The 23,764-nt window shown below is 37.9% G+C and overlaps 1 protein-coding gene across 1 annotated transcript in view; it reads right to left on the reverse strand.

The window, feature by feature from the left end:
- LOC123559747 (nuclear receptor subfamily 1 group I member 2-like) overlaps positions 1 to 23,764 on the reverse strand; it is a 107,070-nt gene that overhangs the window by 42,312 nt on the left and 40,994 nt on the right. The window contains exon 2 of the mRNA XM_045351808.2: positions 15,805 to 15,966. Coding sequence (XP_045207743.2) covers positions 15,805 to 15,966 — 162 coding nt within the window. The remainder of the gene's footprint in view (positions 1 to 15,804; positions 15,967 to 23,764) is intronic.

The following is a 23,764-nucleotide window of genomic DNA, read 5'->3' on the forward strand; positions in this document are numbered from 1 at the left end:
GAAAATGGTGTAGATATCTCCTCGCACCTGTCACATCATATTTTTGAAAGATTTAAGTCTCTTTTTTAAAATTATGAGTTAAATTCAACTCATTTGAAGTTTCTACATGAATATTAATGTCTAATTTATGAGAGCAAGTAAGTCTGTCCAGCATATTATGACTTGACTTGGATTTTTTAATGCACGGGTGGTAAACGCGCAATCCAATTCCTGCTGGGAATACGCTTAAAATGGGTTGCGCAACGTCCGGTGCTGGTGTTGCATGTAAAAAAAGACGAAATTGAGGTATGTGAAGTTATGATTTTGCTTGGTATGAGACAAAAATGAATTTTCTCGAAAAAAGCAAAATGCTATTCGACACAAATATAATAATATATCATAATTATGTGTAAAATATGTGGTTTGTAAGTTATGACTCGGCTCTATTATCACAAAAACTCAGGCGACAATAAGCGTGAAAAAAGTATGAAATCAACAAAAATGGACGTTTCTGACCTCATATGCCTAATCTGAGGACATTTGATGCTTTTTATGATAACTCAACTGTTATAAAGTAACGAATATCAAAATTATTTGCTTCAAATCCTGCTTACGGGGACATAATTGACAAAAAAATAATCGTATACATATATGTATATAATGTATACGCGCAACTCAATTCCCGGGGCGCAACCCCATTCCCGATTATTTTTTTGCCAATCTTTTCCCCCTAAAGCAACATTTCATTCAAGTGTATGTAATATTCATGACTGTTTTACACGTGTTTGATCATTAGAAGCATCACATTCCCAGAAAAAAGGCACAAGAGTTAGAAAATTGGCATTTTTCATGATTTCACGCTTTTTTGACAGTTCGAGCCAGCAGAGTTTTCGTGATAACAGAGCTGATCCTTAAATCAATAAGTTGGAATTTCACACATATGATCTTTATTCATTTTTGTGTTTTTCGAAAACATTCGTAAATGTGTCATTATTTACAAAAACAAAAACCCACCTACCTCAATTTTGTATATATTGATGCGCAACACCTTCACAATTCCCAGTGGGAATTGGATTGCGTGTTTACCACCCATGTTATGTCTTCATTTCAGTAAAATGCATATATGAGTAAGGCTTAGAGGGATGACAAGTATAAACTAGAAATTGCTTTTGTAAAAAAGCCCATGTCTCCCCCAATGCAAAGTCCTATAAGCAGGAAGTCAATAGGGGTCAAGAGCAAAGTCAAGGAGACACTGATGGTTGGCTGCAATAGAGATCATCTACTTGGCATGTCCAGTCATCCTGCTAAATTTCAACATTCTTGGCCTAGTGGTTCTCAAGTCACTGTTCAGGCTCCTGTGACCTTGACCTTTGATCAAGTGACCTCAAAATAAATAGGGGTCATCTACTCTGCATGTCCAATCATCCTATTAAGTTTCAACATTCTAGGTCAAGTGGTTCTCAAGTTATTTCCATAAAAAATATTTACATGACCAGGCCCTTGTGACCTTGACCTTTAATAGACTGATCCCAAAATCGATAGGGGTCGTCTACTCTGCATGTTCAATCATCCTATGAAGTTTCAACATTCTGGGTCAAGTGGTTCTCAAGTTATTGATCGCAACTGGTTATCAATGTTCAGGCCCCTGTGACCTTGACCTTTAACAGAGTGACCCCAAAAACAATAGGGGTCATTTATTCTGCATGAACAATCATCTTTTGAAGTTTCAACATTCTGGGTCGAGAGGTTCTCAAGTTATAGATTAGAAATGGTTTTCCATGTTCAGGCCCCTGTGACCTTGACCTTTAACAGAGTGACCCCAAAATTGTTAGGGGGCATCTACTCTGCATGACCAATCATCCTATGAAATTACATCATTCTGGGTCAAGTGGTTCTCAAGCTACTGACCGGAAATGGTTTTCAATGTTCGGGCCCCTGTGATCTTCACCTTTAACGGAGTGACCCCAAAATCGTTAGGGGTCATCTACTCTGCATGACCAATCATCTTATTAAGTTTCAACATTCTGGGTCAAGTGGTCCTCAAGTTACTGACCGGAAATGGTTTTCAATGTTCAGGCCCCTGTGACCTTGACCTTTAAGGGAGTGACCCCAAAATTGATAGGGGTCATCTACTGGGCATGTACAATCATCCTGTGAAGTTTCAACATTCTGGGTCAAGTGGTACTCAAGTTACTGATTGGAAATGGTTTTCAATGTTCAGGCCCCTGTGACCTTGACCTTTAATGGAGAGACCCCAAAATCAATAGGGGTCATCTACTATTTATGACCAATCATCCTATGAAGTTTCAACATTCTGCATCAAGCGGTTCTCTAGTTATTGATCGGAAATGGTTTTCAATGTTCAGGCCCTTGTCACCTTGACCTTTGACAGAGTGACCCCAAAACCGATAGGGGTCATCTACTCTTCATGATCAATCATCCTATGAAGTTTCAACATTCTGGGTCAAGTGGTTCTCTAGTTATTGATCGGAAATGGTTTTCAATGTTCAGGCCCCTGTGACCTTGACCTTTGACGGAGTGACCCCAAAATCAATAGGGGTCATCTACTCTTCGTGACCAATCATCCTATGAAGTTTCAACGTTCTGGGTCAAGTGGTTCTCTAGTTATTGATCGGAAATGGTTTTCAATGTTCAGGCCCCTGTGACCTTGACCTTTGACGGAGTGACCCCAAAATCAATAGGGGTCATCTACTCTTCATGACCAATCACCCTATGAAGTTTCAACATTCTGGGTCAAGTGGTTCTCTAGTTATTGATCGGAAATGGTTTTCAATGTTCAGGACCCTGTGACCTTGACCTTTGACGGAGTGACCCCAAAAACATTAGGGGTCATCTACTCTAGCAGCCCTACAACCTTATGAAGTTTGAAGATTCTAGGTCAAATGGTTCTCCAGTTATTGCTCGGAAATGAAGTGTGACGTTTGGACGGACAGGGCAAAAACAATATGTCTTCCCCAGAGGGGGGGAGACATAAATATCAGATAATACAAGTCATCCCGATAAGCCAAATGAGTAAGTTTACACAGTTATGTAGACAAACAGTTTGAGTCCCTCTCGTATACTTTCAGATGTTTTTTAACTAGTGTTCTGTGCCTTTTTTTGTTCTGCGTAAATCAACATGCTCGTGCAAAGTGTATCTTTTACATAAAATAGCAAACAAGAGTGCCAGTTGTATTTAGTCCACACAAAAATCCTTACAAGGTAAGAGGTCGGTCAAATATACCTCAAATTGGTTGTAACATGCATGTTGTACTACAGAAAAGTCTCGATTCCCTATGACTAGTAATGAAAAAGTTACAATATAAGCTATTTATAGTAACAACAAAGGGAAGTAATTCTAAAGAAGGGACCTGCGCATGACACTTTGTCTCATGGTGCAAAGTTACATCAAAATCCCTCCATGCATGAAGAAGAAATGCTCCGGACAAAGTCGTTCTTGTATCTGACCTTTGGCCTCTAAGTGACCTTAACCTTAGACCTAGGGACCTGGTTCTTGCACACGACATTCCGTCTCGTGGTGGTGAACACTTGTGCCAAGTTATATCAAAATCCCTCCATGCATGAAGAAGAAATGCTCTGGACAAAATTTTCATTCTTGTATCCTTTACCTCTAAGTGTGACCTTGACCTTAGACCTAGGGACCTGGTTCTTGCGCATGACACTTGGTCCATGATGGTGAACCATTGTGCAAAGTTACATCAAAATCTCTCCATGCATGAAGAAGAAATGCACCAGACAGTTTTCATTCGTGTATCCTTTGACTTCTAAGTGTGACCGTGACCTTAGATCTAGGGACCTGGTTCTTGCACATGACACTCCATCTCATGATGGTGAACCATTGTGCAAAGTTACATCAAAATCCCTCCATGCATGAAGAAGATATGCTCCGGACAGTAATTCTTGAATTTGACCTTTGACCTCTAAGTCTAACCTTGACCTTAAATCTAGGGACCTGGTTCTTGTGAATGACACTCCGTCTCATGATGGTGAACAATTGCGCCAAGTTTCATAACAAGAGCTGTCACAGGAGACAGCGCGCTCGACTATTTCAATGCTGGATTGTGAAACTGGGCACATATGAGGAAACTAGAGCTGTCACTGGAGTGTTTAATGACTCCAATTGTGGATGAAGATATTGCACAATAGCCCGAGCCTATGTCAAAAATATCAACTTAAAGTAATAAGAGAGGTAAAAATAAAATGTATCAAAACACTATATAAGTATATCCTAAGCAAAAAGGGGCATAATTCATTAAATATTGGTGCCAGAGTTATGCACCTTGTGTCATATAGTGTGGGTGATAATGTTGAACAACTATTTTAAGTTTGAATCAAATCCATTCAGTAATAACAGAGACAGAGTGAAAGTGCATCAAAACTTTAATCTAAAATTCTAAGTAAAAAGGGGGAATAATTAATGAAAAATAGGTCCCAGAGTTATGCACCTTGTGTCATATGATAATGGTAATGATGTTGAACAATTGTTTAAGTTTGAATCAGATCGATTCAGTAATAACAGAGACAGAGTGAAAGTGCATAAAACTTTAACCTGAAATTCTAAGTAAAAAGGGGAATAATTCATGAAAAATTGTGCCAGAGTTATGCATCTTGTGTCATATAGTGTGGGTGATGATGCTGAACAACTATTTTAAGTCTGAATCAAATCCATTCAGTAATAACAGAGGTAGAGTGAAAGCGCACCAAAACTTTAACCTGAAATTCTAAGTAAAAAGGGGGAATAATTCATGAAAAAATGGTGCCAGAGTTATGCACCTTGTGTCATATGATGTGGGTGATGATGCTGAACAACTATTTTAAGTTTGAATCAAATCCATTCAGTAATAAGAGAGATAGAGTGAAACTGCATCAAAACTTTAACCTGAAAATCTAAGGGAAAAGGAGGGATAATTCATGAAATATTGGTGCCAGAGTTATGGCCCTTATGTCAGATGATGTGGATGATGATGAGGAATAAGTATTTAAAGTTTGAATCAAATCCATCAAGTAATTACAGAGATAAGTTGAAAAAAGAGAAAGTGCACCAAAACTTTAACCAAGGTGGGGATGCGGAAAGACGCAGACGCCAGGGCGAGTAGGATAGCTCCCCTTACACTTCGTATTGTCGAGCTAAAAATCCCTCCATCTATATATATAATGCTCCGGACAAAGTCTGTGGACGCCACCCGCCCGCAAGTGGCATTCCCATAATACATCCCCTTTTTTCAAATGGGAGTATAAAAAGGTCCCACATTTATCTCAGCACAAATTCATAAAAGTGGGCCTATGTCTATCAATTTTGTATGAAGAAAACCAGATTAAAGAATCTCTGTTAAACATTCAGACATGAAAGTGAGGACAGACTGACAGACAGAATGAAAACAGACGACATGATGGATGAATGCAGGACGGATGGAAAAACACACTCCAATAGTCTCTAAAACTGGTTTTCAACTAAGGCCTAAAAAAAAAAATTCTTTGTTTCCGGTAACATGCTCAAAAAAATTAGGGTAGGTAGGTCGGAAATTTTTTTTGGGGGGGATTTTTTTTTTTATTAAAGGAGACTTTTCGGAAATTATTCTTGTGTCAAAAAATGAGTACAAATAAGGGGGTTATGCCTTTAGAGCATCAGTAAGTTGATTTCTAACATCACTGGCCATGTTTAAAGCATAAAAAGTGTGCAGTTTTTCAACTTTTTATTAAAAAGTTGAAAAAAATATACTCCAAGGCCATAAAAACATTTAGGGTCGGGCCAAAAATTTAGGGTAGGTCGGGATACCGGAAACAAACAATTTTTTTTTTTACGCCTAACACTGGACTAATACTTTGAAGGCCTATAATAATTCCTTTATAGATATCTGACAGCAAAACAACAGCACATAATACCTGTAATAGAGATAAACGGTGATTTGGATGCAGTGCAAAAAAGTCATGATACATTAGCCTTGTTATTCAATGGAGAGCCTGTTCAGTGCAGAAAAGTCACATGGACATAAATAACCCTCTGGTAATAGGTCAATGCTAATTGTGATTTCAAAACATTAGAGCTGTCACTACCTCATGGTGGAATGGGGAAATGGAAAAATGACAGAACTTTTTTAATAGTTTTCTTCAAAACAAAAACAATTTTGTATCTATCTTTGATTACTGTGTAACTTCCCATATGGGTATTATTAAGATATTGTATAGTATAGAAGAAATTGCTTGAAATTTTTTTTCATAATACAGTTCTGTAATCTTAAGCATTGACATCCAAGAATTGTGTTAGAGTAACAAGAGCTATCTGTATAACACCTTGGTGACCTTGACCTTATGTATAATGGACCCAGCCCATGCACATACTTTCTTTGTATGGTGGACAATGTTTATGTTAAGTTACAGTAAGATATAAGCAATATAATAGCAACACAGATATGACAGAAAAACAAAGGTTGCCGAAAAACTTTAACCAAGATAGGACACGCCGAAGCCAACACCGGGGCGAGTAGAATAGCACCCCTATTCTCCTAATAGTGGAGCTCAAAAGGAACATAAATGAAGAAAACATGAGCTGTTTGTAAATTAGGTATGCACTGCCCCTCACATACTTTACTTTACTTTTCCGGATTATCCACTTTGCCATCTGGTGTTGATTCAATTTCTTCTTAAAACTGCTCAAGGACGGCGCTGAGCCCATGCTTTGTGGTAATTTATTCCATGGGCCAACAACATGATTTGCAAAAAAATATTTCCTTACATCAGTTCTTGCATATTTCCTTTAAGTTTCTGATCATGCTCTCATTCTGGCTTAGCGTAAAGAAATTATCACTATCTGTTCTGTAAAGCTTCATGTGAGTCCATCCATCGATGACAAAGATATGGACCGGACACGAAAATTGTGAACAGACCATCAGACCGACAGACGGTTTAAAAACTATATGCCTCCCTTCGGGGGCATAAAAATTGCACAACTAGGCTTTATACTAAGTCTCAATGAGATCCTGACCAATATCTTTTGAGAAAAGTTATGGACAAGTTTCGGGCAAACAGACAGATGGACAGACGGCAAAGGCAAGAACAATATGTCTCCTATGAAATGGGGAGACATGATTAGAACGTTTTTTTTTCTGTCATATAAACAAAAGTGTCTACTTGAAGCAGGGGCACAATGCCCAACTTTATAGTGTTACCTCAGGCCTAAAAAAAAAATATGTTTGTTTCCTGTAACATGCTGAAGAAAATTGGGGTCGGTAGGTAGGGAATTTTTTTTTTTTTTTAATTTTTTTTTTTAGTAGGTGTCAGAACATTTCTGTGTTTAGTAACCTTATTATCGCCAATTAACTGCCTAATCAGGCCTCGACCTTAACTTTTTTCAGCAGTTGCCAGCAGGTTCACCAACTGCTAAAATCTAGTAGACCTGCTCAGACTTTAGTGGACCTCCAATTCTATCTCATAAATTGTGATGCTGTAGACGTCATAACTTCATATGACTCAAAGAAACAGGACTTATTTCTAAATAATTACAAGAGATCACAGAGTGATCTTGGCGCCCACCAATGTGCCATTTTTGAGTGTTCCAAATTTCAAGACTTACTGACTAGCTCAAGGTCAAATTTCATTTCCGTACACAACACTTTGCATGTGGTCCAAATTCGAAAGCTGTAGCTTGAGAAATGTGAAAGTAGGTCACTAGATCAATTTCAAGGACGAAATGTGAAAGTAGGTCACTAGGTCAAAATCAAGGTCAAATTACACTTCAGAACACAAATTTATGCATGTGGTCCAAATTTAAAGCCTGTACCTTCAAAAATGTGGAAGTAGGTCACTAGGTCAATGTCAAGGTCAAAGTTTGTTTCGGTACACAATCCTATGCATGTGGTCTAAATTTGAAGCCTGTAGCTACAGAAATGTGAAAGTAGGTCAGTAGGTCAATCTTAAGGTCAAAGTTCATTTCGGTACACAAAACTATGCATGTGGTCCAAATTTGAAGGCTGTAGCTTGAGAAATGTGAAAGTAGGTCACTAGGTCAAAATCAAGGTCAAATTTTATTTCGGAACACAGAACTATGCATGTGTTCCAAATTTGAAGCCTGTACCTTCAAAAATGTGAAAGTAGGTCACTAGGTCAATGTAAAGGTCAAAGTTTGTTTCGGTACACAAAACTATGCAGGTGGTCCAAATTTGAAGGCTGTAGCTTGAGAAATGTGAAAGTAGGTCAGTAGGTCAAAATCAAGGTCAAATTCCAATTCAGAACACGAAAATATGCATGTGGTCCAAATTTGAAGCCTGTACCTTCAAAAATGTGAACGTAGGTCACTAGGTCAAAGTCAAGGTCAAAGTTTTTTTCAGTGCACAAAACTATGCAAGTGGTCCAAATCTGAAGGCTGTAGCTACAGAAATGTGAAAGTAGGTCACTAGGTTGAAATCAAGGTCAACTCATGTCAAGGTTCATCTTGCCACTCAAAACCATATATGTGGTCCAAATTTGAATGTTGTAGGTTATTGACAAGAAGATTTTAAAATCTTTTCCCTATATAAGTCTATATGAACCATGTGACCCCCCAGGGCTGGGACATATTTGACCCTAGGGGGATAATTTGAACAAACTTGGTAGAGAACCACTAGATGATGCTACATTACAAATGCCAAAGCCCTAGGCTTTGTGGTTTGGACAAGTAGATTTTCAACGTTTTTCCCTATGTAAGTCTATGTAAACCATGTGACCCCTGGGGCGGAGCCATATTTGACCCTAGGGGGATAATTTTAACAATCTTAGTAGAAGACCACTAGATGATGTCATATACAAAATATCAAAGCCCTAGGCCCTGTGGTTTTGAACAAGAGGTTTTTCAAAGTTTTTCCCTATATAAGTCTATATAAACCATGTGACCCCCGGGGCGGGGCCATATTAGACCCCAAGGAAATATTTTGAATCATCTTGGTAGAGGACCACTAGATGATGCTTCATACCAAATATCAAAGCCCTATACTCTGTGGTTTTGGACAAGAAGATTTTCAAAGTTTTTCCCTATATAGATCTATGTAAATTATAGAAATAAACAAAGGGCCATAACTTACTAAAAAATTGTTGAACCAGTCTGATTTTCAGGGGGACACAACTAGGGTACCAATACATCATTCTGACAAAGTTTGGTCAAAATCCCCCAGGTAGTTTCTGAGGAGATGCGATAACGAGAAATTGTTAACGGACGGAAGGACGGACTGACTGACGGACGGATGAAAGGACGACGGACCATGGACGCAGAGTGATTTGAATAGCCCACCATCTGATGATGGTGGGCTAAAAAATGGAAGACTGTAGCAACCTGTTATCCCGAAAAATAACTAGAAAATGCTTTTGTAAAAAAGCGCATGTCTCCCCCAATGCAAAGTCCTATAGGCAAGAAGTTAATAGGGGTCAGGAGCGAAAGTCAAAGAGACACTGATGGTTGGCTGCAATAGGGATCATCTACTTGGCATGTCTAGTCATCCCGCTAAATTTCAACACTCTTGGCCTAGTGGTTCTCAAGTCACTGTTCAGGCTCCTGTGACCTTGACCTTTGATCAAGTGACCTCAAAATAAGTAGGGGTCATCTACTCTGCATGTCCAATCATCCTATTAAGTTTCAACATTGTAGGTCAAGTGGTTCTCAAGTTATTTCCAAAAAAAATGATTTTACATGAACAGGCCACTGTGACCTTGACCTTTAATAGACTGACCCCAAAATCAATAGGGTCATCTACTCTGCATGTTCAATCATCCTATGAAGTTTCAACATTCTGGGTCAAGTGGTTCTCAAGTTATTGATATGAACTGGTTATCAATGTTCAGACCTCTGTGACCTTGACCTTTAACGGAGTGACCCCAAAAACATTAGGGGTCATTTACTCTGCATGAACAATCATCCTATGAAGTTTCAACATTCTGGGTCAAGAGGTTCTCAAGTTATTGATTGGAAATGGTTTTCCATGTTCAGGCCCCTGTGGCCTTGACCTTTAACAGAGTCACCCTTAAATCGGTAGGGGTCATCTACTCTGCATGACCAATCATCCTATGAAGTTTCATCATTCTGGGTCAAGTGGTTCTCAAGTTACTGACCGGAAATGGTTTTCAATGTTCAGGCCCCTGTGACCTTGACCTTTCACAGAGTGACCCCAAAATTGTTAGGGGTCATCTACTCTGCATGAGCAATCATCCTATTAAGTTTCAACATTCTGGGTCAAGTGGTTCTCAAGTTACTGACCGGAAATGGTTTTCAATGTTCAGGCCCCTGTGACCTTGACCTTTAATGGAGTGACCCCAAAATCAATAGGGGTCATCTACTTTGCATGTACAATCATCCTATGAAGTTTCAACATTCTGGGTCAAGTGGTTCTCTAGTTATTGATCAAATGATTTTCCATGTCCAGGCCCCTGTGACCTTGACCTTTGATGGAGTGACCCCAAAATCAATAGGGGTCATCTACTCTTCATTATCAATCATCCTATGAAGTTTCAACATTCTGGGTCAAGTGGTTCTCTAGTAATTGATCGGAAATGGTTTTCAATGTTCAGGCCCCTGTGACCTTGACCTTTGACGGAGTGACCCCAAAATCAATAGGGGTCATCTACTCTTCATGACCAATCATCCTATGAAGTTTCAACATTCTGGGTCAAGTGGTTCTCTAGTTATTGATCGGAAATGGTTTTCAATGTTCAGGCCCCTGTGACCTTGACCTTTGACAGAGTGACCCCAAAATCAATATGGGGTCATCTACTCTTCATGGCCAATCATCCTATGAAGTTTCAACATTCTGGGTCAAGTGGTTCTCTAGTAATTGATCGGAAATGGTTTTCAATGTTCAGGCCCCTGTGACCTTGACCTTTGACGGAGTGACCCCAAAATCAATAGGGGTTGTCTACTACAGCAGCCCTACAACCCTGTGAAGTTTAAAGGTTCTAGGTCAAATGGTTCTCCAGTTATTGCTCGGAAATGAAGTTTGACATACGGACGGACGGACGGACGGACGGACAGGGCAAAAACAATATGTCTCCTGGGGGAGACATAATTATTTTGAAAAGTGTCCCAAAATATGGACACAATCAGCACCAGTGTTGAAAGTGAAAATAAAAAAAACATCAACAATTATCGGTAATCCTTCTGATGATAAACTAAGTAATTGGCCTCGTTTTCATCATCAATTAACACCCCCCTCAAAGAGCTAAAAGAAGTGTGTCGGTTATTGTGGCATCTGCAGTGGAGATCAAAGCGGTATAGTTTCCACGAGATTGTCATTGCATTACGTCATGTTTTCCCGCCATGTGACACATCACTGTCTGATCGTACTTTCTCGATTCCTTTAATTGTTGAGAAGAAATCAGTAAAAAGTTTTTTCTTTAATTTTTTAAAAGCGAATGTGCAATATCACGAATAAACTGACATGTAAATGTGTCAGACCGTGAATGATGCTGACCTATTTGCCCTCAAGAAATTTACATTATTGTTTGAGAAGAATATCTTACAAATTGTTGTGTCAAAAAATATATGTACGAAGACTCATTTAAAACTTATTAAAAATCGCAACGACATCTGCCTCATTTTAAAACCACATTTCTATTTACGTTCATGAGGTCACGTAATCTATTCTGCTGTGCTAACAGAAATCTGTTTGCCAAAAAATCGTTTTACTCAATGTATTTAAATTGCTGCCGCTTTTTCATTATTTAAGATTTTTTAATTGTGTTTTTTGTACTTTCTGGTCAAAAGTCTGAATTTTATTACCATAGTATGTACCTTTTATTTACTTTAAAAAGGAAATAAATAATCAAGATCGCGCTGTTTGAAATTTTACAAAACATTATATGAAAATTTGATCGTTTTAAAAGAATTTTGCCTACATTCCTGTCGATATCTTATTAAAATTGATATAGAATTCAAACTGTATTAGTTCTCAAGCGGTGTTGAATATCTCAAGTGATTATATTAAACAAGAGGACCATAATGGTCCTGAATCACTCACCTCTTCCCACATGATCCAGTTTTGAGTATGACGTCGTTTTTTCTATTACTTGACATAGTGACCTAGTTTTTGAGCTCATGTGACCCAGTTTTGAACTTGACCTAGATATTATCAAGATAAAAATTCTGACCAATTTTCATGAAGATCCATTGAAAAATATGGTCTCTAGAGAGGTCACAAGGTTTTTCTATTATTTGACCTATTGACCTAGTTTTCGAAGGTACGTGACCCTGTTTTGAACTTTATCTAGATATCATCAAGGTGAACATTCTCACTAATTTTCATTAAGATCTCATGAAAAATATGGCCTCTAGAGAGGTCACAAGGTTTTTCTATTTTTATACCTACTGGCCCAGTTTTTGATTGCACGTGACCCAGTTTCGAAATTGACCTAGATATCATCAAGGTGAACATTCAGATCAATTTTCATGAAGATCCATTGAAAATATGGCTTCTAGAGAGGTCAAAAGATTTTAATAATTTTAGACCTACTGACCTAGTTTTTGACCGCAGTTGACCCAGTTTCAACCTTGACCTAGATATCATCATGATGAACATTCAGACCAACTTTCATACAGATCCCATGAAAAGTATGGCCTCTAGAGAGGTCAAAAGGTTTTTTTATTATTTGACCTACTGACCTAGTTTTTTAAGGCACGTGACCCAGTTTCAAACTTGACCTAGATATCATCAAGGTGAACATTCTGACCAATTTTTATGGAGATCCATTCACAAGTATGGCCTCTAGAGAGGTCACAAGGTTTTTCTATTTTTAGACCTAATGACCTAGTTTTTGACCGCACATGACCCTGTTTCAAACTTGACCTAGATATCATCAAGATGAACATTCAGACCAATTTTCATACAGATCCCATGAAAAATATGGCCTTTAGAGAGGTCACAATGTTTTTCTATTATTTGACCTACTGACCTAGTTTTTGATGGCACGTGACCCAGTTTCGAACTTGACCTAGATATCATCAAGATGAACATTCAGACAAACTTTCATACAGATCCCATGAAATATATGGCCTCTAGAGAGGTCACAAGGTTTTTCTATTATTTGACCTACTGACCTAGTTTTTGAAGGCACGTGACCCATTTTCGAACTTGACCTAGATATCATCAAGGTGAACATTCTGACCAATTTTCATGAAGATCTCATGAAATATATGGCCTCTAGAGAGGTCACAATTTTTTTCTATTTTTAGACCTACTGACCTAGTTTTTGACTGCACGTGACCCAGTTTCGAACCTAACCTAGATATTATCAAGATGAACATTCAGACCAACTTTCATACAGATCCCATGAAAAATATGGCCTTTAGAGAGGTCACAAGGTTTTTCTATTATTTGACCTACTGACCTAGTTTTTGATGGCACGTAACCCAGTTTCGAACTTGACCTAGATATCATCAAGGTGAACGTTCTGACCAACTTTCATGAAGATCTTGTGAAATATATGGCTTCTAGAGAGGTCACAAGGTTTTTCTATTTTTAGACCTACTGACCTAGTTTTTGAAGGCACGTGACCCAGTTTCAAACTTGACCTAGATATCATCAAGGTGAACATTCTGATGAATTTCCATGAAGATCTTGTGAAATATATGGCCTCTAGAGAGGTCACAAGGTTTTTCTATTTTTAGACCTACTGACCTAGTTTTTGAGGCACGTGACCCAGTTTCGAACTTGACCTAGATATCATCAAGGTGAACATTCTGACCAATTTTCATGAAGATCTTGTGAAATATTTGGCCTCTAGAGAGGTCACAAGGTTTTTCTATTTTTAGACCTACTGACCTAGTTTTTGATGGCACGTGACCCAGTTCAGAACTTGACCTAGATATCATCAAGATGAACATTCTGACCAACTTTCATAAAGATCCCATGAAAAATGTGACCTCTAGAGTGGTCACAAGCAAAAGTTTACGGACGGATGCACGGACGCACGGACGACGGACACCGCACGATCACAAAAGCTCACCTTGTCACTTTGTGACAGGTAAGCTAAAAATGAATGCACTACGCGCATTTTTTGTGTCAAAAGTAACTGCAATGTAAATTAAGTATTACGATAGGGCGCACGTGCTTGTGGAATTGAAAATTACCAGCATGACGTTTTGATATTTTTACGATTCGCGGGTAAATTCCAGTCAATCCAGGTAATTTTGCCTGATGTAATTACTCAATTTGGTAAAGTTACCACGTAAAAACCACTCACCCGATCGGTGGAGTAGTCCATTCATGCTATCCTTACTTTAACTCGCCAATGCTTATAACTGTAGAATGCCGTACTAAGGCAAAATCAACTTTCGTTTTGTGAATTGGCCGATATGGGTACGATCCCCCACCCCCCCTATTTTTTCACTTTTAAGGGTTTTATTTTATTTGCAGACCGTGACTGAAAATTGGTTGACCGTCGGTCTACCCAACTTTTGATAGTGGACCTGCCGATATTTTTGGTTGCGTCGGTCCAACGGTCCACCTCTAAGGTCGAGGCCTGTAAATTAAATAACTAATCAAATAAAATTGTTGAAAATTTGCTCCTGCCTTTCAATAACAGATGTTGTTCATACAAGTTTTTTTTCTACACTGATTCCTTTTGTTCAGTAAACATTGTGTAAAAGGCAAAGTTCATAGTTTTGCAGACAGACATAGCTTCGGGCCGTTTTTGCCAATTAGAGATTTTCATGGCCACAATTAATCTTTTGTCGCAAATGGCTCAAGTGCAACCGACAGCGTGACCCCTGAACAAGTGGTACAAACATGATAATAGACTGCTCTTCTACGAACTGTTTATCAATTAACGTTTACACCTTGATCGATAAACACCTTTCATAATGAAGTACTAAATACAAACAGCGAGATAACCACGTGTCAGTCGGCGTGTGGCGTGATTGACATCTGTCAGTAGCTAATTAGTATATGACGCTCCACCTACTGCCATACTTCCGCTTGTGGCGGCGAATAGTATTGAAATTCACCGAGATTTTGACTGACAAGGGGCAGAACTTTTGAACTCGATATGCATCAAAGAAAACTTCTCGATTTTCGCGGGTGAAAACCCGGAACCTCGAGTCTGCCGACAAACAGGCTTTTCGCCATGTTGTTTCATGTCGACAGAACCAGGAACGTTCGTGACTATGCACAACGAGGTCGGGTACAACTAAATTATCCCTATAATCAATAAAGATATGATCAGAATCTCGAATTTCAGCCCATAAAAAAATTGCAGTAGGCGGTAAAAACTTACGGTCGGTTGGGTTACAGGAAACAAACATATTTTTTTTTTAGGCCTCACTGGAATATCACGCCATAGACACACCACATGCTACCCCATACTACCCTCTTTAAGCTGAGCACCAAGTGAGGAAGCTACTACCATGTAGTACCATTTCTCACGTCTTTGGTATAACCCATTTAGGGAATGAACCCAAATTAAGAACAGGACTCAAGGCCGACATTATTCATTAAATCTGGAGACCAGTCCCAACACCCAAGTCATCTGATAGGTCAGATCTCATCAAATCTTGAAAATGACCAATCATATAACTGGACTCTAATCTCATCTTCATACTGTAAAAGCACATATTTTAGCTGGGTCAAAATTTCACAAATTTGAAATTCTGAGTATGTTCGCAAGGTTAAATATTTGTGAAATTGTAAAAATACTATCCTCCTAGAATTTGAATAATACTAATGGTTAATATTTATGCAATATTTATGCAAGGTTTAATTTTCGTGATATGTAGGGCCTTGCAAATATAGCGAAATTTAAGTCCTCGCAAAAATTTCTGTTTTAACAGTAACCTGGTAGCCAGTAACTAACCTTGTGAGCATTTCTCCTGAAGAAGGCTTTACACGATTCACATGATACTGCATTGAAATTATAGCCGAGGGCTTTGTCCCCGCATACAAGGCATGTCTTGTCCTTCTTCTGATTACATAACATTGGTCCGACCACAGAGTCCGGACTCAGGCGTTTCTCATCCTGTAAATATACAAGAAAATATATCAGAATTATAAAACAAGTTCTATACCACTTATGTTACTCTTATCACCTCAATCCTGATGGTATTCATCACTACAAGGGTATGAGAGAAGGGAGTTCAGAAGCCCGATTCCCTCAATGTTGAGTGCCAAGCATTAGAGCTATTGGTACCATTTTTCATGTTTTTATTAAATTTTCGACCTACCCAGTCTACCAACATTTTTTCAACCTTATTTATATGAAAAAAATCTTTGAAATCTTTGCTCATCGGAACAAGAAACTTCATTTTTCCCCCTAGTTTTTGGTTGATAGTACTAGCAGCTTCTGAAATATAATTACTGCAAGATACAAAAGAACCTCAAGGTCAGAATGAGCACAAAATATCCAATTCAATGGGAGGTCGTAGTTTCAAATTCCAGGTGAGGGGTATGGTTTAGTATCATTACGTCATTTATGGTCATTTCGAATATGGTATCTATCTCACTTTCATTGAGGATGGAGGGGAAGCGAACTGGTCAGTTTTTTGTGTATGTAAGGATTCACTGGTGATTACTGGTAAGAATTAAACTGGTCAGTGAAGGTCAGGAAACTCGGAACACTGGTCAGAACTGGTGCTGAACAAGTAACACTGGTCAGTTACTAGTAACTGGTGGGGAAACCAGAAACACTGGTCTGTGAAGCATGTTTCAACAGTGTTATAACTTAATAGGAGAGAAATGCAACTTAAGTGTGTAAACACCATTCTAATTAGTTATTTTTAAATATGCAGCCTTAAATAATTCAGGGTTGCCACTATGTTGAGAAAATGAAATTCGCTGACTTTTCACTGACTTTTCCCTGACTAAACCGTACTTTTCACTGACCGATACCACAATATTTTTTCAGCCTCCTTCTCCCCTACAGCCATCCAATCCGCGCTTTTATATTCATTTTTCTTCAGATGTAACAATTTTTTACTTTCATTAATGAATACAAAAATAACTTAATAACAAAATTGATTAAACACATTTAAATTATGTTTATACACAATTACACCAAAATGTGTTTGGATACTGCTTAAGACTGCCATAGCCACTGAATATTTTAAAAATCGGCCCAGAATTTCATTTTTCCCTGACTTTTCTAAAATTTCATTTTTCACTGACCATTATCAAGATTTCCCTGACAATTCACTGACCTTGAAAAAAAAATCATTTTTTCCCTGACTTTTCAAGGTAGGTGGCAACCATGTTAATCACAGACACAGTGAGTGAAGATGACCTGATGCTAATATTGCCATGTTTTGACAAATGATTACAATTTACCATAATAAAAATAATACCTGTTTAGAAGGACTTTTTCCATTACACATTCCGTTCCTTTATTATACTAACAGTCTTACTTATATCACACCTCTATACTTATATGTTAATTGAATCCATTATGATTACACAATATTCTATTGCCATAAGCATAATCAGATAATATTATCGCCTCTGTCAATTTACATTTATAGTATATTTAAACCTTTCTCACAATATCTCTGCCATTATATAGAATACATAGAACTTTGATTTGCTGACAACAAGAATTTCAATTCTTATGCCCTACATGAGTTCAGCTTCCAATAAGCACTTCAGGCTCCTATCTACACATTGTTAAGCATGTGTATCAGTAAATAAGCCCATGTAATTTACGTAAAATAAGATGTCACTACATACAGTTCATTTTTGTAAACATCGTGTTTGTAAACATTAAAAATTACGTTTTGTAACCTTAACTCTGGCTTCCATAATTTAAATTTCTAGTATAAGAAAAACGTGAGTTCAAGCTAAAACAAAACATAATCAGAAAGTAGAAAGATCATTTTATAAGTAGAGAAAGTTTAGTTTGAAAAAGTGTAAATACGCATGACCTAGTAAACGAACTGTACCCACAATGTCGTAGGCCAACAATGTCCACCAGAAGAATACCTCCAAATCAAGGTCTATTATATCATTTCTAACAAGCTTATAATACCTAATGCTATTTCTCTGTGACTAATTTTCACAGAATATTAAAGTCAATTTCAACCTGTGTAAGTTTTTTAACCATATTGTAATTCTAGTAATGTTAAAACAAGGAATAATCCCTTTAACAACTTTTTGAATTAGAAAACTAATTTATGTGGAATCCTTGAAAATAATTATCTGCATCTTGATTTTTATCAATACCTCCACTTGGTGCTAAGAAAAAACATTACAATGAAATTGACAGTAACATTTTCTGCCAGTAAAAACCAATATACTGCAATAAAATTTGTAATACAAAACTGCTAGATTACAAAACATTTGAATAATTTTCTAATGACTGGCAAGGTGATCCCAATCCACAGATGACTTAAAATAAAGATCTAATGAGAACAACATCCCCAATAAGACATTTAAAATTTGCGTGAAGATTCTGATTTGAGTATGGTGAAAATTGTCACTGCCAAGAGGGAATATAATTTATCCTCGAAACAATATATTCTTAACACAGTTTTGACATTTCTCAAATGGGAAATTAAAACTTCCCTGAATCTTCAAAAAAAATTTCTGAAAAATATGACAATGAAAGGCCAACGCGAACGATAACAGACTGGGCCAATTTTAATGACAACGCCAGGTCAATGTTTATGATAAAGCAAGCAAATGCCAATGTCAATTGAAGCGAAAATGAGGGGCCCTAAATGTCAACAATAATGGGCCAATATGTTAACTGAAGCGAAAATGAGGGGCCCTTAATGTCAACAACAATGTCAACAATAATGGGCCAATATGTCAACTGAAGCGAAAATGAGGGGCCTTAAATGTCAATGACAATGTCAACAACAATGGGCCAATATGTCAATTGAAGCAAAAAATGAGGGGCCTTAAATATTTAAGTCAATGACAATGTCACCAATAATGGGCCAATATGTCAATTAAAGCAAAAATGAGGGGCCTTAAATGTCAATGACAATGTCAACAATAATGGGCCAATATGTCAACAGAAGCGAAAATGAGGGGCCCTAAATGTCATCAACAATGTCAACAATAATGGGCCAATATGTCAATTGAAGCGAAAATGAGGGGTCTTAAATGTCAACAATAGTAGGCCAATATGTCAACTGAAGCGAAATTGCGGGGCCTTAAATGTCAATGTCAACAATAATGGGCCAATATGTCAACTGAAGCAAAATTGAGGGGCCTTAAATGTCAATGACAATGTCACAATAAGGGGGCCAAAATGTAAAATAAAAAATAAGGGGGCCCTAATTCAAAAATAATGGGCCAATATTCAATTGAGCGAAAATGGGGGACCAAATGTCAATGACAATGTCAACAAAAGGGGGCCAATTGCAATTAACAAAATTTTTGAGGGCCCTAAAATGTCATGAAAATTTTAAACAATAATGGAAACCAATGTAAAATGCGAGATGGCAAATGTCAATAATACGGACAATGTCAGCAAAAATGACAGCCCGAAAATGAAAAAGATTTCAAAAAAAAAATGACAATGACATGGAAAATTTGACAAAAAACGGAAATGCGGCAGTGTTAATAACAAACTGGTCTGAATAACAACATGGAGCCCATTGCAGCAATGGCACGATTTTAAATGAAAGACATGTAAAAGCCACAAAAGACAGCAAATGTCAATGAAAAAACAATGCAATAAATTTCCCAAGGGTTAAAGAAGGGCGGGTAAATGTAAAAATAACAATTTATTTAAAATGTTAAAAACCGTAACACACCATTGCCTACTGCCCAAACAAAATGTTAGCAAAAATGCACATGATGACCTTGAAACCCCATTCAATCCACAATGTTCCCCTTCATTTCATAAAACAATTCCAAGAAAGAAGTTGTTTAAAGAAACTCATTATCATCAGACACCTTTTAATTAAAGACCACTTCACCTTGTTCCAAAGGGGATCACAGCCTTTCTTGGTTAAATTTTTAATCCCAAAACCACATAATTATAGGGCACCTACACAACCAAATCTGTTTGAATTTCATAAAGTGGTTCAGAACTGGCTTTTAGGGCAAATTGTAAATGTGCCTCGGGGGCCTACCCTGGTCCTAAATGGTTTAGGCAATCATTTTTTTTAATTTTGACTATACTTTCTATAATTTTTTTAGGGCGAAATACTGCAAAAATTGTGGAAATCAGAAGAAGTTCAAGAGACAAGATTTAAACCCCTTTTTCAACTGGACACGTTGATTCTGCCTTGCGCCCGTGTAGCCAGATCTCTCGTTTGCCATTCAGCGAAATTTTTTTTTTTTGCACCCCTTTTAACTTTAATGGTACTGTTAAAAAAAAAAGATGGACAATCCATTATAGAAATTTCAGGGTAAGGGTTAAGTCACTTAGTTTAACAAAATAGTAGAACACGAAATGCCTCCCCGATGCTTTCAGTATTGCCCGGGAAAAGAAATTATATGGTCACTTTCACAAAAGTTTTTACTGCTTGGGCAAATGCTTGACCTTTTAACCATTGAATCAAAATCAAAGGGGTCACTGTGGCATGATAAAACCCCCCCTTTTAAGTTTCTGATCCTAGGCCCACATTTTCAAGTTGTCATCCGGGCCATTTTTAATGTTTCCGGTCACTGGACCCTTTACTTTTTACCTACTGACCCAAATCAAAAGGGGTCATTGCTGGTAATGATCAATCCCCATTGAATTTTGGATTCTAAAAACCCAAATGTTCTAATTTTACCCTCTGGAACGTTTTTTAATATTTCCCGGCTCCTGTGCCTTGACCTTTGGCCCACGATCTCAAATCAAAGGGTCTTGTGGTCATGAACAAACCCTTCCCAACAACTTTGTGATCCAGGCCAAAAATTCTTGAGTTATAACCGGAAAACGTTAAACTGTTCTGGTCACTGTACCTTTACCCTTTTTCCAAAGACCTTAAAATCGAAGGGGTATCTACTGGTATAATCAACCTTCCTACAACTTCATGATCCCCAGGGCCCAAGCGTTTTTCATCATCATCGGGAAACCCTTTTTAAAATTTTCCCGGCCCTGTGTCCTGCCTTTGCCTATGATCCCCAAATCAAAAGGATCATCTGCGGTTATAACTAACCGTCCTATTCATTTTCATGATCCTGGGCCCAAGCGTTCTTCAGTTATCATCCAGAAACTGTTTCACTGTTCTGGGTCACTGTGACCTTGACCTTTGACCTACTGATCTCAAAATCAGTAGTGGTCATCTGCTGGTTATGACCAACCATCTTATCAACTTTCATGATCTTAAGCCCAAGCGGTCTTGAGTTATCATCAGTAAACGGATTGGTCTACATACCAACTGACAGACAGACCAGCATTGTAAAACAATATACCCCTCCTTCTTCAAAGGGAGGCATAATAATATAAATTGCCATCTCAGAACAAAATACCATTCTAAAGCATAGTAACACATTAGAATCAAATTTCAAAGGCATAACTCCAATAAAAAAATATAAGCTTTTTCTCCAATTAAATCATTCAGCTTTTACGATTTCTTTTTAAAGCTTTTGGGCAGTGTCTGTCATGAATTATTATACACACTGATTTATAGTCCGTATCAAAAGCTGTGGTTTCTATGAGACTTGTGTGAAGAAAACAACACAAACATGCACACAGATGCACCTCAAATGTCAGTTCTGCAGCAAGTGTATATAAGAGTGGAATAAATATCACTCCTTGCAAAAATGCTGGGAAATTATGTCAACAAACTAACAACTTAGTCAGACTGAGAAAAAAGTCGAAATATGTAACTGGCGAAACAGAAACTGAAGTTTTACTTTTTAATACATATACTTGTATACCAGATATATTGAGACGCCCCATTGAGAAAACCCAGCATAGTCGTTAGCGAACAGCAATGATTCTGACCAGAGTGGTGTATGGATCCCAGTTTGATTTGGGCCCATGCTGGTGACAAATCACTCTGTTGTTTTTCCATGGTGCGAATGAATTTACTGAAGGAGCAGAATCTGACTTGAAACGATTCAATTTTTAAGTGGTCAATCTGTTAACCACGCCTTTGCTACAGTCTTGACACAATGCCTTTTCAAAACGGCGAATGAGTATCATCGCAGCGCCCACTTTCATGGGCCTAACACAGTTGATGAAATCGAGATACAGTAGCACCACTTAGTCAAAGCCGAGCTTGAAACACATCACAGCTTGGGCGACCTGTGGGTTTCCCACGTTGATAATTCGAATTACGTGTGTTTGGTTCTGACGAAATTATACCGTAAATCACATGTGTATCATGATACAATAGTATCTTATCTTGTACATTTGCTGAAAAGATTATCCGAGAGGGAATATTATTTAGACCAAGAGGACCATGATGGTCCGAATCGCTCACCTTCACCCATGACCCAGTGTTATCAACTGAGTATGACATCCCGGAGTTATTTCTATTATTTGACATAGTGACCTAGTTTATTGGCACATGTGACCTAGATATCATCAAGGATAAAAAATTCTGACCAAATTTTCATGAAGATTCCATTGAAAAAGCTATGGCCTCTAGAGAGGTCCCAAGGTTCTTCTATTATTTGACCTAATGACCTAGTTTTTGAAGGCACGTGACCCACATTTAAACTTGGACCTAGATATCCACAGGTGAACATTTCCCACCAATTTTCATGAAGATCTTCGGAAAAATATGGCCTCTAGAGGGGTCCACAAGTTTTTTCTATTTTTCGACCTACTGACCTAGTTATTTGAACCGTGGGGCACATGAACCCAGTTATTAACCTGACCTAGATAACATCAAGCTGAACATTCATCCCCATTTTTCATGAAGAACCATTGATAAAATAAGGCCTCTAGAGAGGTCAACAAGGTATTTTCTATTTTAGACCTACTGACCTAGTTATTGACCCCACCGTGACCCAGTTTCGAATCAGAACCTAAGATATCATCAAGATGAACATTCTGACCAATAATTCAATGAAGATCTCATGAAAAAATAGCCTCTTAAGAGTTCACAAGGTTTTTCTCTTTAGATCTACTGACCAGTTTTTAACCCCAACGTGACCCATTTCGAACTTGACCTAGAAATATTCAAGGGGTAAACCTTCTGACCAATTTTCATGAAGCACCAATAGAAAAATATCGCCTCTATGAGAGGGTCACAAGGTTTTCCTATTTTTAGACCTACTGACCTAGTTTTTGACCGCACTGACCCAGTTCGAACTTGACTAGATATCATCAAGGTGAAACATTCTGACCAATTTTCATGAAGATCCATTGAGAAATATGGCACTAGAGAGGTCACAAGTTTTTCTAATTTTAGATCTACTGACCTAGTTTTTGAACCCACATGACCCATTTCGAACTTGACTAATATCTCAAGGAGAACATTCAGGACCAATATTCATGAATATCTCATGAAAAATATCGCCTCTAGAGAGGTCACAAGGTTTCTATTTTTAGATCTACTGACCTAAGTTTTTTAACCCCACGAGAACCCAGTTTCGAACTTTAACCTAGATATCAACAAGAAGAACATTCTGACCAATTTTCAATGAAGATTGCATTGAGAAATATGGCCTCTAGAGAGGTCACAAGTTTTTCTATTTTTAGAACCTAATTGCACCTAGTTTTTTGACCCTACGTGACCCAGTTCGACCTTGACCTAGATATCATCAAGATAAACATTCAGACCAATATTCCTGAAGATCGCATGAAAAATATGCCTCTAAGGAGGTCACAGGTTTCCTATTTTTAGACCTACTGACCTAGTTTTTTTAACCCCACGTGACCCAGTGCGAACCTGACCTAGATATCATCAAGATGACATTCTGACCAA

This window comes from Mercenaria mercenaria, chromosome 10, assembly GCF_021730395.1.
Source record: "Mercenaria mercenaria strain notata chromosome 10, MADL_Memer_1, whole genome shotgun sequence".
NCBI lineage: Eukaryota > Metazoa > Mollusca > Bivalvia > Venerida > Veneridae > Mercenaria > Mercenaria mercenaria.